We start from the raw sequence: 15,467 nt of genomic DNA on the forward strand, positions 1-15,467 counted from the left end.
ATATGAATGCCCTTTCATTTATCTTTCAAAATGATCAATTCAAAGCAATTAATTTGTTTATGAAATTAGGTCAAACTTCAAGGTCATGGGTAATAAAAATCATAATGTATTTAGAATTTTATTGTCCCATTTTATACTAATACACATGTTTAATATAAAAGTCCTGTCTTTTCTCATTCAAAATATATGACCATGATGACCAAGGTTAAATTTATTGAGACAGATGGGTAGATTCATTGACAAACAAATGAGATTTAATGAACCCTACCTTTAGCGAAAATGGGGGACAATAAATGTCTTTGCTGTTCTTGAGAAGAAGATTTATGTTGGAAAAATTCCCTGCATATTTAAATGTAAATTGGTTGAAATTGGCCCAGTGGTTCTTACGAAGTTAATGTGAAAAGTTTGCAGACAAACAGATGGACAACAGAAATAAATACATTTCAGAAAACAGTATGCTTATAAATAGTTAATCAAGGTGCTTTGGGTAGCAAAATAAAGCTAAACTGGTATATCTAATTCATCCGCAGAGCTTAGTATATTTTAATATGCACAACCTTTCCAACTCTTATCAAAATTATTTTTTAAAATTTATATCACCATGTCTCATTCAAGGGAGAACTAGAGATATGACCAGATGTATATCTGTTGAATATAAAATATGTACATGTATACTGTGTTTTTTGAGTAATTTGTTTGTTTGTTGTGACAGCAACTGTTATGGCAGCTTTTGGCAAAGGTTGAAGTTCCTCAAATGTAAGTCAAACTCCAAGGTCAAGGTCAAAAGGTCAAGTTTGTTGGTATCAAAGGGAAAGTCTTGTCACAAGGAATACACATGTGAAAAAAGAGAGAAATCCCTAGAACTTCCTCACCTGTTCAATAGTTATTGCCAAGGTTAAAGTTAAATTGAGTTCAACTCTAAAGTCTAGGTCAAAAATAATTATACCTGTTGAAAGTTCACAATGATTACACATGTTAGAGCATGAAAGTCCTAGCACCACCTGTTCAAAACTTAGGCCAAGTTTTAGGTATTTTTCTTGTAAAAGTGGGTCAAACTCCAAGGTCAAGAGATCAAGAGGTCAAAATTGGTGGTACCCATTAAAAGTTTTTGCCAAAAGAAATTTACCTATGAAATATTGAAGCCATGTGTATAGCCCAATCTACTTAAAACTTATGGGCAAGGTTAAAGTTTCTGTGGACAGACAAACATACATCAACATAGGAAACAAAATATGTATGTATAGTCAAATGAAAAAAAATTCTACTATTATGGAGTCATAAGATCAATTGTCATTTCAGGTACAAGGAGTCAGTGGCTAGGGAGATCAGACACCCCCCTAGAATTAGCAGTTATTTAAATAAGACTATGTACTGTAAAGAATAAAAATGACTTTGCACATCCTCCCCCTAAGAAAACAGTGACTCCACCATCATTGTTTTTATTATAATATTTCATTTGCTTCTCAGGAAATCTTGGGCTGATTTTTTTGACTGAAGTGTAACACCCCCCCCCTCTTTCTGAAAAAAAACAAATTCTGGATCTGCGCCTGATATATTGAATGTCCGCAACGGGAGATAACTTGACAATGTGATATTTGTCGATTGTGGCATGCAATGATCTTTGACCCTTTTTGAACTTCAACCTAACCATTTGCATTTATTTATTTTTATGCAATCTATACTAAATCTTGTACTTACCGAATGTCATAGGTCGTGACAACGAATTCATGAAATATAATCCATATAATCCAATTAAAACACAAATGACTTTAACTGACCACACTGCATCGTCAGCATACATGTGCTAAATAATCTCATTCGACAAACCTTTGCTGATTCCAATGCCAGTATGAATCGGCCGAGGTGTGCCGAGAGTAGATATCTATAAATATGATAATGGGTGACGCAAACCCAATGTGAATGTAGAAAATAAGATGTTCGCACGTAAAACTGTTAAGTACAAGAAAAAATTTCAAACTATCATAATAAACTATGTTTTAACATAACTTTGCCATCTAGGTCTATTTTTAAAAAATGTGAGAGTGTGTATGTGTGTGTGAGAGAGAGAGAGAGAGAGAGAGAGAGAGAGAGAGAGAGAGAGAGAGAGAGAGAGAGAGAGAGAGAGAGAGAGAGAGAGAGGCATTGACAAATTAATAGGGTTGTATTTTCAATGGGTTTTTTTCCTTACCAAGTACTAAAATCAGTTTGCACATTTTGATAAATTCATCAAAAACGCTTTGTACTAAAATAATATTTAATGTCGTTGAGAGAGTAAATTTAAAAAGTTCCAAATTATGGGCAAAATATTTATCTGAATCTAATTAAGTAATTTACTTCAGTCATTAATTTAATTCTGTTATTTCAGACTGGTAATGAATTAAGTATTCAAAATACATATATGAGGCTCATAGATCATATGGTCACCTGAAAATTTTATGTTCAATTTGACGAATACATGTACGGTGATAATTATAGAATTATTTTGACTTCTTCCTTGGAAAGTCCAATATGAAGGAGTGTGTATTTAGAGGCAAACACCATAGTGCGGGTATTACTGTCTCATGACAGCATCTAGTTATCATTTTATTCATTAATTGGATGTTCAATTTCAATGGCATCAATAATACTTTGCATATAAAACAAAGAACTTTATATAAATTAAAGTCTTTAAAAGATTTGTTTAAGCAAAATGATATTGGGTGCCCTACTATATATTGGCTTTTTTGCTTCGGGATCTTAAACGTTCAACCCGATTCTGGACTACATACCCTGTAGTAAGGTTTTCGTAAACATGTGAAACGAAATCATGTATGATATCATGTATAAGAATTTTTCTACAGGACCTTATTTTTGAATTTGATAAAACGAATAATTGGTTGGGCATACCGGGAGCATCAACGACAGTTGGAAACGATGTATTGGATTTATATGTAACAGTTTTTTTCCTTTATTGCTTTATGCAAATTATTATTATAAAATTCATCAATCAGGGCAATATAGAAAATAAGCATCAATGTTACAATTTTTTGAATGCATTTAAACGAATAAATTTCGTTATAACAAGCATTAGAATTCATGGCAAACCATTTTTTGATATCCATTTAACAAATTCAAGTAATTTTAACAGATTTAATCGCGATTCTTTATTCAAAAAAAGTTTTATAAAGAATATAATATGTAAAAACAATTTCGTCAATTCCTAATATCAAATTCTATAGAATACTTTTGAGAGGTCCTATAAGAACTTCGGTAATTATGTCATGGACTTTATTGAAAGGGTTATTTTTCCCCTATTAAATGATACTCATAAACTCACAATACAATATAGGAACAACAATCTAATTTTTTTTATTTAGATGTATATTTATACAATTTTTAAACCAGAGAATGTCCACCTTCCATGCTGCTCATCACTAAAAGCCGATCCCTCTCCTCTCCAAGCTTTCGATATTTTGACGGTGTCATCTTTATTCAAGTTCAAAATGACAAAACCTGTTGATGTTGCGACATCAGCACTTTTTTCAGTATCCACGTCAAGTATTCCTCTGATGATACCATTCTGCAGGATATGAGTTCTTACATCACCATAATCTCCTTTTGTTCCAGCAGCATGCTCGCCGGCGGCCATCATTGTCCATGAAAACCATAAACTCCTGAGATTGGTGCGTTAAAATCCCTGTTTGAGGGTTGAATTCATTTCCATTGTTTGTTATTACTACATCAAAAGCAAATGTTTTGCTGGCTGTACTGATGGCAAAGTTTTTTGAAATGTATGCTTAGAATGCTATTCCATGCTTGTCTTGTTCTGAAGGTTAAGAATGATCATAATATAAACCTTTAACATGTCTTATTTTAATTTTGTTTGTAATCGCAAAAAATCTCGATTTGATTTTCCAAATGCTAAAAAAATGCGAACGAGGGAAACATTAAAGAAAAAATAAACGAAAATGAAATTGAAATTATCAAAACATTAATTTCATCATAATAATAAAGTTATAAGAACATTTTTGAATAAACCTTATTTTTATTCCCCTTTTTATTGAAATTTGATGAAATATGATGAGAAAAATATTTTCTTCCAATTTTTCTTTTGAAATTATCTTTCTCAAATCATATTTCTTAAATATTAAACGTTTTAACCACATTAAATAGGCCCATTAAATAAGAACATGATTTACCTTCAGAAAGATTTATAGACATACCCGTGTATTTTTATTTATATTTAGAAATGTTAATGCAAAGCTTTTTTGAGCATTAAAGATACACCTCCGCATACACCTTTCGTGTAGCTACATCCTGGACACGAAGTACAACAGCTATATATAGGAGAACATTGAAAAGCAACCATACAAAAAAGAATTAGAGATAGGTCACAATCTTTACGCCCATCATGCTCACATAATAGTGAAATATATTTGCATGTTATATGTAAATAATATAACTGGTTCTTCAATAACACGTAGGCACCATCTGTATTAATTATACTGCAGGCAATGATGAAATTAGACAGTCAACAGCTCTATACGGATCTTTTATAATAAACGTTACAGTATAGATCTAAGAATCAACTAAATGCTCAAATAATACATAAACCCATACTGGAGATTATTTTCTCAAAATGAACAAGAATGGTTAAATACATGTCAAATAAAACATGGAATTACAACCAACCTCTTAAGTCTGTTTGAACGATACAAAAGGGGAACAGAGCAAACGGGGCCTCTAAAACATCCTGAAAATACCAGATCAGGTTCCACGAGAAAGTTAAAAATCCCATATATACACTTCTTGTGTGCTTTTTGTAATGATCGGGAAAAACGGAAATTCCGTAGGCAGTTCAGTGAGTAAATTTTGACCAAGCAAATAGTGTAAAGAACGTCTTTACGATAAATTGTATTGAATGACTTCTCATTTTATCGACCATTAGACTTGGACAATGTTTACTTTGAAATCCTTGTTTCATTAATTTGTTTGTTAAACGTTTGCTTTTTTATAGAAATTAGTTGCACTTATATGCCATTGCATATCGAATCAGTTGGAAGATATAAGCTCCCTATACAGGTGATAAGGGTATATTTCTACATAAATAATGACAGTTCATAATGTTTAAATATGTAAGAAAGTGCTTTACTCGTGAAGTTTTGTTGTTTTGTCAACATTAGATTCAGTTTGATAACAACATCCATTTACTATAAATTAATTTTAATATTAAATACTCATTCTAAATGAATAAAATAAAGATTACTTTCGAAAAATTTAATAAACATTTAAACTTCAAGCTGAATGGTAAATTCAATGTTTTGTTTAATTAGATATGATATGAACACTTTTAAAAAAATCTTACTGATCTGGAATACTAATCATTCTTGTCAAAAGGTATGCTAGAAATGTCAATGTTTGTTAACTTGAAGATACCGATATTTAAGTAATGTTGTTCATTTATTTCCGACCAGTTATAAACAACTCTTTAAAATCATAACTTGTGATTCTTTTGGATAGGGGTACCAAAAAACTTGCCCTGGTAAATAAATATGATATAATATTTTCATATTTTTTAAAAAAAATTATTTTGATCCCCATGTATTAACAAAAAAATGTTAATATACAACATTTAGGGTTGCTGCCACTTCATTAAACATTTTTAAATTAATTTGTCAAAATAAACAAAATATGATTACTTGCCATACTTTTGTAGTCACTCTGCTTACAGCAAAGAGCAGTATCAAATAATCTTGTAATTTTACATTACAAAATCTTGACATTTTGACATCAACATATTAATATTGCTCTTGCATATGTCATTTGAAGTTTTTGACTTTCTATTTATCCATAAATGCCACAAGTTGTATGTTTTCCTATGCAGGAATTACCAGTATTCATAAAAAATGTCGAGACACATGGGCGTGAATGATTTTGTGACCCTGCTGTATCCATGTTCATCGCAATTGTTAGTCAATACTAAACAATGAATTTACAAGGTAGGACAAAACACCCATGGATTCTATTTAACCCATTTCTTAAAAAATACTGGAGGAAAAAAGAATAATATAATATTACTATATTAACATCAATGAATGATCCATGAAAGAAAAATAATAAGTTTTGGCATATTTGCGTTATATTTTGTGAAAAAATCAGAGAATCCTATATATTGGTCACTTAGGAGCTTACATTTTGGAATGTGTTTACGCTATCTAAGTGCAATAAACAAGCATGTAACAGTCTGTTATAAAATGAAGTTCAACTTTTGTTCCATAAATGTAGAGTAGTGATATTTGGACACATATATAAGAAGTCTCTATTCCTCATGTACTACAAAGGTCAAGGTCATATCACGAGGTCAAAGGTCAAATATTGTGACGTCATCTACTAAATCTTTTAGCTTTTTTGCCATTGATTTTTTTTTAATCGCAAAAATATCTTAAACCACCGGTTCAATTTTCTTTATTTTTACACATTTTATTTTAGGACCCATTTGAATCATTCTGTTGATTTTTGTAAAAATTGAATAATACATTTTCTCTTAAAACAAATTAAACTGTCGGATATTTACATGTGAATTTTCAGTTTCTGACTCAATGTATGTTCTATTTTACCTAATTTTTTACCCAAATTTTCCAGTATCAATGTGACTTACTGATTTAAAGTAGCAAAAAGGTTATTTTTATTGAAAGTTTTACACAAATTTGCAATCAATCAATTGAAAATTCTAAAATAAGGCTCATTCTCAAGTCGAATGTCTGATTTCGCAATCTTCTTACAGGGGTCTGGTAGGCCATATTTCAGACTATGTGGGCAAAAAATATGCGGTTGAATTCCTTTCATATCATGTATAAAGAGAGATTTTGTATCCAAGAACAAATTTTAAAGTTTAGGAAAAATTAAATTTGAGGAAAAATTTGACCTATCTATTTGGTCCTAACTTGATGTAAGTGCCTTTTTTGAAAACGTTTGATTATAAGGATTCACTGGTATTTCTTGTCAAATTGGTCATTAAAATTATTTGTGTACAGTGGTATCATCGAAATTAGTTTGTTGTTGTTAGGGGGTGTTCCTTGATTTTGTGGATCACTCTTATCCAAGAATGAACAATTATTTTTTCGATATATTTATTTATTGAGTTTTCTGCATATACAGATACTCTCAAAATAACGTCCCCATTAATCATATTAACCAACAAAATTTTCCTTGCCAATGAACATTGAGCCCGGCGAATAAAAAGATTCCACATCATTTTTTTAAGATGATAACGTAATTGTCTTGGACATTTTCAAGCAATAATTTGGAATGAATATATTTTATGTGTTTTTGTCTCTAAAAATTTATCATAAAAATGATTTTTTCCCCACATTTTTAAACATGAGATTTTATGTGATGAAGAGAAAATTCTTATGATACAGAATACAAGATTTCCTCTTCCCCATAACATAGATATTTACCTAAATGTGTTGGAAAATTATGCATTGGATTTTTTATCCTCATTTTTAACATGATTTATGTCATAATACTGAATAACGTTGGTGCATTTGTCCTCTCTGATGTTATTTTAATGAGCAAGTTCGTAATTAAAAAAAAAATTATATCTATGGACAGTAATGCCGATTGTAGGTGGAAATGGCATGATCTGGATGGAGAATTTTTAAAATTAAGTTCTCCCTACACATCGACTAGATGGACAACAGATTACAAAGAGGATGTACTTCGTTGTTTTGATATCAATCCAAAGATGAATGATTAAATTTCCTGCCAAATGTTTCCTACTCAATTCTAATAATTTGTTTGAATTAAATCTATTTTTTTATATTTCAATATGAATATAATATTAATTAGAAAAGATTAAACAAACCTGTTCTGCAATAATTTCATATAATATTTATAAGATTACATGAGCATATCTTGTTGCGAAAGCTTATACACATAAGATTCGATATGATTTTTCATATTTGTTCTTCACATAATCTATAATTAATTATTATGCTTCCTGTCAGTTTGTCTCTATATAACCCATACCCTACTATTCTCGCATAGTGTTCTAAGGATTTATATAGCGTAAGCATACTATGCCGAAATAGTGCACGGCTTCCATTTTTGAGGAAAATCCGACAACGCCCATACCGGGGAGCGAACTCACGACCCCGAGATTGTCAGTCCGACGCGCTACCGATTACGCCACAGACGCCGTTATCTGCAGTATTGTACTATAATATATATAAACTTAGTTTCAAATATTTTATAATTAAAATTAAAAATAAACAAAATAAATGTTCTAAAATTATTTCTTGCAACCCCCCTTCCTTCACTCAAATATATTCTCTAAAACTATCTGTAGATTATACCTAAAGCATGGAACGTTCAAAATTAAAGAAAAGATTATGACGTACATGTTGCATAAGGTGACGTCATAATAGAGTAAACGAATGTTACAGGTGATGAAACATTGGGACTGAAGAAAATATTGCCGTTTTTATACAGTAACAACAGTCAGCATAATAATAACAATAGTGTTGTGGGCTCGTGCACCATGTGTCAAACCCTGACTACTATTTAGGCATAGTGCACGCAAAACACAACACTATTATATAATTAGTCCACTACCGGTGAAACCGGATGAAACTATAGGTTTTTCTCCCTATCTCTCTGTACCTCTGTATGTCTGTCAGTCTATCCCACTTGGTTTTCCGCACTATTTATTCAAACATTCACAAAATCTGTATTAAAGATATGAGTGGATTCGGAATACTAGTAAACAAAATATTTATTGACAAATTACAAAGTGTATGTCAAGAAGAAAATACACACAAGATATATACAATGTGCATGTACATGTAAAACCTATGTCGTCAGATAAAAAGAAACGTATTTATTGGATCAGGCAGAAATGAACACAATTTTTCCCAACCATGTACCTTCTTTCCTTTCATTGTATCTTCATTTTAAGTCACATGTAAAATAATCATAATGTATAAGGAAGAAACCTTAACTTGCATACTTTCTTTTACATTGATCACAATACATATATGGCATTTAAGAACCAATGATAATCAAAGGCGTTTTTTTTTCCTTAAGATTATTACGTGATTTATATTTAACATTGCATTAAGGGTCAATGGAAGTAAATAACACTTGGAAGGAAATGCATTAAAGAAATTATGAATACATTTCCTTCTGTTCTGTTGATTGGTAGTCTCTGTACTTTTTCACATTCAGAAGCCTCTACGTCAATTTTTAAGTATTATATAATATTGACAGGGAAGAAAATAAACAATAAATGCAAACAAAACCATTTCCTTGTCTTTTTGTTTTAGACTTCGTGTCCTTGAAAGCTAGAAAAATAAGACAAATGAATGAAATAAATGCAGAAAAAGGTCTAATAAATGAAGAGGTACCTAATTTAAAAAATCGATGTTCTTGAAAGTGATACTTTTTAAGTAGCATTTTGCTAGACGTGTTGTATGTTAAGAAACATTCAATGAACAGATCTAGACTTACTTGTAAGACACAATATAATTTTTAAACGCTTTATACTATTCTCTTATAAATCTAATGAATGAATTCAGTTGAAGAAAATATATGGTATTTTAATACCTGTCTGATTATTAACAAATAAATGAAAAAACATGAATAAGTACATATGCATTATTCTGGTTTATTTTTTTGTCCGTCGATGACTTAACATATGCTGTATTGCTTTTATAAATTGCAACAAAAAACGGAAATATATTCATCATTAGTGGCAAAAACTGGTAAAGTCATTCTTCTTACAGACTGTGCTCATTCAGCAAACATTAAACGTCTCAGTATTTTCACTAGAGAGAGGACTAAAATAGGTGATGCCTGCTTCCCGTTCCCATTCACTGTTTTGTTAATAAAATTATGTATAATTTCAATTAGGTTTAACTATTTGCAGCTATGTCCATTTAGCAATTAGCGTAAACTGTATCATTCTGAAGATATTCGGCTAAAACATCATGGCAAAACTGGTATTCATCCTACAATAGAGTTAAAAAGAAATGAAATCAAACTAGCACAAATAAGATAATAATTGGCAATAAATTTCTAATTCGGGCCTACTTTTATTTCATTTATAATTTGGCTTCACAATCTCTTATCTTGTTTTTCGTACCAATGTTGAGATAAATTCCGGTCGTCGAATTTGAAGCAAACGTGTATTGGTAAACATATCAAATTCGTTGTCAAGGGATATTTGCTCCAGACAGTTGTAAACAACACAGAATGGCCCGCAGCGTTTGGCACCGTCACTGAAGGAAAAGGAATTGTTTGATTTTTAATTTGTGCAAAGAGTGTCAATTTTAATTTTTATCTATTTAATAAAGAAATGATATATCAAAATATAATTCCTATAATTGGACAAGATCAAAACTTTGTTTTTTTTTGTTTATAGATGAAACTTCTTCATTGTATTTCATTACATAATCATAAGCCAAATTCATATCCTATCTTTACTTGGACAAAATCAGAATTCTGCTTCCAGTCAGGCTTTTTTCAATTTTTGTTTCCTTTATCGCGTCAAGTAACGCCCTATGATCTAAAGACAAGCCTTCTTTCCACGCCCTGCATTCAACTACAGCCAATCTTCTTATATCACCACTTCCCTGAAAACAACACACAGTCACTTATTTGTAAAATTAATTTTTTTTAGTATCTTATTTTGTATTACAGGTTGTCAGTGACATTTTGATGTTTTAACAAACCTCTCGCTTCAGCAAAATTTCTGTGGTATTAATATTGCTGGAATTTGAAGAATCTGCAAATTTTACTGTGAACGATCCCAATGTTTTTGTCTGTTTTTTGAATGGAAACCACAGGCTAGACTGAAAATATATAGTTTAGATTCAAATGAATAAAAGAAAGGAATAGGTAAAATATGTAATTCATGTTCATATGAATAACAAAGAAGTGAGCATTTACATAGTAGCCAATACACTGTAAATTAGCATAATAAATAATAATCATATTAACCTATTCCTAAAAAACCAGAACGTAACTTTTAACAGTCAATGAATAGACATGAAAAACAGAAGTTAAAATGTCTTTACCTGATAAAGAGGAAAATTACTTTTTGTCAACTTATAACACACACCGAGGAAATATCTCTCAGGGGAGATAGGAATACAGCAAAGCGGACATCAAAGTCTGTTAGTAATCTGAGGAAGTCTTCCGTGAAATCAGGAAGGGGGTACTGAGCACTGATCAAGGCGTCATTTCTAGTAAAAGACTGAAAAATTCCAAAGTTATAATTTTATTTGTGGTATTCTGAATCAGTGTCTGTTACATTACAACTTGATTTTCTCTATTTGTTAATTAAGCAAAAGATGTGAGTTTAGTGAAATCTTGCTAAACCTTTAGAAGAACAGCATTATAATATGTTCCTCTATTTTTCACGTAGTCCAAATAACATCTGAATTCCTCAACTGCAATTAAAACAATAATTGATCATGAATTTTGTGTTTTAAGGTTCCCCAATCTTTATAATCATGATAGTTATTACTAAATAGCTTACAAAAATTTACACTTAAATAATACTAATCCTTGAAATTGAAACAGCGAAAAAAGAAGAAATAAACTACACGGTTTATATGTGTATTAGTATTTACCTGGTAAAATTGCTGGTGAATAATTTGCCTTGATATTAGCTTGTCCCGATTCAAAATCTTTCTGAGAATGTTCTTTTTTTAGGTTTGTCAATTCCTTTCAACAATAAATTAATTGATTTAAAACTGAAGGTTTCTAAACTGAATACATGTGATATTTTGTTCCCTTTTACAAATAGAAATAGTTAAGAATGAACCTCAAATTCTCCAGATAGTGATGGGTTGGTTTGATTTTTTCCAGAATTAGAGTAACAGGAGTGTTGCTGGTACTCTTGCAAAAATGACTCTGTAGACATGCATTTAGATTTTCCTCTGAAAGACTCACAGAGCGTCAAATAGACAATTTCATACTGATCCTGCAAGACAACATGTAAAAAAAGTAGTAAAAGATTAAAATAGTAACCTGTGATAACTCTTTGAAAGTGAAAGTTACAGTATATGCAGTATAAACTTATTATTGTCAATTACTTCCTTTATATTCATGATATTTTTTAGAAAAATATATCAAGAATGCAAAATTGATTCCTTAACATTTATATTGACCGTTAAAGAATATTGCATAATTCTCAAAATTATACATTGATCTCTGGCATGTAGAGAATCCTACAAATTGAAAGAAATCCCATCAGAAAGAAACTTTCATTTCTGACCAAAAATGCTTGAATTCCTCTATGGGTATTTCACTTACACTACCCTGTATCATGTTCATTCTGTCTTTTCTCATGATTTCCACATATTTCTGCACATTAACTTTCCCTGTCTTTTCACCTTCTCGGTATAAGGCGTCAAGTGCTATATACGTTCCCGTTCTCCCTATGCCTGCACTAGATAAAGAGATTCAAATAAAGTAACTAATTATAACGAGGAGAGAGAGAGAGAGAGAGAGAGAGAGAGAGAGAGAGAGAGAGAGAGAGAGTTTCATGCCTGCAATGGACAAGGGTGTATTTTCCGCGATTCAAATCAGATATCCTCATCACGTGACGATGAAATATCACGAGACTTAGTGGATCAGGGACCCCATGATCCGGCCATTTTGTATAGTGAAGCATCATTACTTTCATGTCTGTTTTGATCTGAAGGGGGAGACAATTGTACATTTGTTTCATAAAAAATGTCTAACCCGAATATGTTCATAATATTATAGACTTAGTTAAGGGATTTTCATTCCAATTAGGGGTTAATTTTAAGAGTAGTTCTTTGAAATTATGGAAATTCATGAATATCATTCTTACATTTTTTCTACCTAGACGAAGAGTTCTTATAACATAGTCTGCATAGACAGTCTCCTTCTCGGTACAGATGGTAAACTCCCCAGTCCTTATTTGTTCGCCACTGTTGGGCCAGTATTGAGTACATTTAATCTAATAGAAGATTGTAGAAATAGTTCCGATGTATTAATCAACATAACTTTTATAAATTAATTTTTGCATGGCACAAACATTCATAGATAATCTAAAATAGAGACCTTTTCTCCCTCCTTCAGATTTGTCAAACACACAATGATATTAAGCTTTTCTTGCCAAACCATTGACCAAAAATCAGATACTGTCTTTGGTTTAGGACCTAATGATGAGAACCAAGATAGCAAAAAGACTACGCTTAAAAGCCTTAACAACTTTCTATTTCAGTCGTTTGTAATACTTTAACAATTTGGATGCCTTGTAATTTGATCTTTTTCCTCTTTTACCTTGAGTAGCAACATACGCCCGTTGTCCTTGTGTATCCTAATTCAATATACAAAATAGATACTTGTAGAAGCTAGTCAATAGAAAAAAAATATATGTATATAAAAAGAGGCTAAAAGTGAAAAAAATCAAGTTACCTCAATAAAATTTGCATTAATGTAGCTGGATTCTCTCGATACAGTTGACAGAACAACACGGGAATGATCGTCTGAAAAGAAGGATAAATGGGATTATACAAGCTATAGCATTTAGGCAGAGTTTGATACAAAGCAATACTTACAAGCATATGTTGTTTTGTAGCGGTTTTTGGGAACATTTTCAGGCTTTTTGGCTTCTAAACAAGGATAAAGTTCTCCCTTCTTTATTTCCTGAAATTAATGGAATCCTGAATAAATAAAACCTTAAACTAAAAAATGCAATGATCAAACAATTTGCGACAGAAAAAATGTTGCATATAAACGTATTTAAAAGCTATAACTGTAAACCAGACTAACAACAATGTAACATATACCATATATTCATTCTTATATCCAGCGCTTTCACATAATGTCATCTTTTCTATTATCGCATGTAAGTTCTTTATCGTTATTATTTTCTTTGTGCGTATCAATCCACCTCTTTGATCTTTTGCATTACCAAGGGGGGCAAGGTTCAAGGTTGACTCGACAGGAATAGATGAATTGTCTTTTTCGGAAAATTCTGTAATTACATATATATCAACAGTATTATTATTTGCTTATATTTTTAGCCAAGATTCTTTCATCGGTATTTTATATGCAAATATGCTTTAAAGCATTTGTTTCAAAATTGGTAACTTCATCTGTTATGAACACAAATACCAAAATTGGTAAATATTAATTAAGTCTGCAGTGAATCAAGAAATAATTGTTACTCTGCTTTGTTGATGTAAGTTTCTTTTCTAATTTCTGAAGCATTATCCTTTCCTTTGGATTAAATGATACCTTTTCCTTTTGAGATTTGTTTCTATATCTGGAAGAAGAAATTGAAATCAACTGCAATAATATATGATTCATACATAAACTGGTAAATGGAAGTCTCGATATTTCATATAAAATCCACATGTTTAACCTATGTCTTAAACGCTTAATTAACGTTTTAATTTAACTACTCTACCGGTGAACAAATATGCTCCTCTTCGTCTGTCCGTCTGTCTGTCTAGATGTCTCTTCATTTGTCACTTTGTTTTAAATACTGGATGAAATTGAACTAATTTTGATATATGTGTGTGTGTATCTTGGTGAACTATATTTCAAGTTTGTAAGTTTGTATATATTTAGTTCCACTTCAATTATTCTTGTCGGAATAACTGCAATATCAAAGTTTAAAGACATGGCAATTATTTTTCTTCACGCGTGCAGATATTGAACTAACCTTAATGAGTTAGAGATAAAATTTGCTTTTTGTTATGCTTAAATGATATTTGAACGGAATAATGGCTTTTGAAAATGTAAATGGAAATAAGATAACCCTCTTTGTATATACATGTATACATTTTGCAAAATTATGAGATGTTGGTACATGTATCTCATTTTATCATAAACAGAATATTCTTTTAAAATAGTGATAGAATATATAGATAAATATAAATAACACTTTTTTTTTTACAAAAAAAACTTACCGTAAAAATAGAATCAGTGAAACAAAAATCAAGATGAGTAAAATAGCTGCCCCAACACTTAATCCAACAGTTACAGATCTAGACTCTTCTTCCTTTTGAAAAGATTGACTTTCTACCTTTGCCACAGTCTTTATGAATCCTTTTTTCCAAAAGTTATGTTAACTATTAGTTCACACTTTTAGTAATGTAACTCAGCAATCTTTTTATAATTAATTTACAATTTATTATCCCGAGAAAAGCCTAGAGAGAAAAAAATGTAAGAAAGCTAATATAAAGAAGAAATCTTTTTGACTAAATTTAATTATTGTGGTCGGTAAAAAAAAACCCATATGATTGTATTTGAAAAACATCTCTTAAAGTGTAGAAAAGATCTGCTGATTTGAAATACAAATTAAATTTTTGAATTTCCATTATATACCTTTTTTTTATATTTCTGAAATATTTACAATTACCTTGATTGCATTTTGGAGAGTTCGTTAGTCCTTGTTTGCATATACAGGTTCCATCAACAGGATTACATATATTAGAGCA

General features: G+C 30.8%; 1 protein-coding gene and 2 long non-coding RNA genes across 3 annotated transcripts; all 3 read right to left on the reverse strand.

Annotated features, from left to right (window-relative positions):
- Nucleotides 1–9,652: 9,652 nt before the first annotated feature.
- Nucleotides 9,653–12,432, reverse strand: LOC134252211 (receptor-type tyrosine-protein phosphatase alpha-like). The gene is made up of 9 exons (XM_062734634.1): nt 12,301–12,432; nt 11,810–11,968; nt 11,616–11,709; nt 11,362–11,432; nt 11,102–11,236; nt 10,713–10,832; nt 10,465–10,613; nt 10,124–10,259; nt 9,653–9,989 (listed from the first exon to the last, which is right to left on the reverse strand). The coding sequence occupies exons 1-9, from the start codon at nt 12,334–12,336 to the stop codon at nt 9,918–9,920; spliced, it is 972 nt and encodes a 323-aa protein (XP_062590618.1). The 5' UTR covers nt 12,337–12,432; the 3' UTR covers nt 9,653–9,917.
- Nucleotides 12,433–13,297: 865 nt separating this feature from the next.
- On the reverse strand, nt 13,298–13,666 carry LOC134252213 (uncharacterized). The gene is made up of 3 exons (XR_009988938.1): nt 13,578–13,666; nt 13,435–13,505; nt 13,298–13,336 (listed from the first exon to the last, which is right to left on the reverse strand). It is a non-coding gene; the product is annotated as an uncharacterized LOC134252213 (long non-coding RNA).
- A 154-nt stretch (nt 13,667–13,820) lies between these two features.
- Nucleotides 13,821–15,072, reverse strand: LOC134252214 (uncharacterized). Its single transcript, XR_009988939.1, has 3 exons — nt 14,937–15,072; nt 14,190–14,287; nt 13,821–13,996 (listed from the first exon to the last, which is right to left on the reverse strand). It is a non-coding gene; the product is annotated as an uncharacterized LOC134252214 (long non-coding RNA).
- Between the last annotated feature and the right edge of the window lie 395 nt (nt 15,073–15,467).

Source organism: Saccostrea cucullata, unplaced genomic scaffold (genome assembly GCF_032062105.1).
Source record: "Saccostrea cucullata isolate Sc308-1 unplaced genomic scaffold, CSIRO_AGI_Scuc_v1 ctg4375, whole genome shotgun sequence".
NCBI classification, from domain to species: domain Eukaryota; kingdom Metazoa; phylum Mollusca; class Bivalvia; order Ostreida; family Ostreidae; genus Saccostrea; species Saccostrea cuccullata.

Coding starts and splice junctions, on each gene's coding strand:
- LOC134252211 (XM_062734634.1), bottom strand. CDS start 12,336: ATGAGAAAAGACAGAATGAACATGATACAGGGTAGT. Junction 11,433..11,615: donor TTCACCAGCAATTTTACCAG/GTAAATACTAAT, acceptor TTTTAATTGCAG/TTGAGGAATTCAGATGTTAT. Junction 10,260..10,464: donor AGAATTCTGATTTTGTCCAA/GTAAAGATAGGA, acceptor CTTTTCCTTCAG/TGACGGTGCCAAACGCTGCG.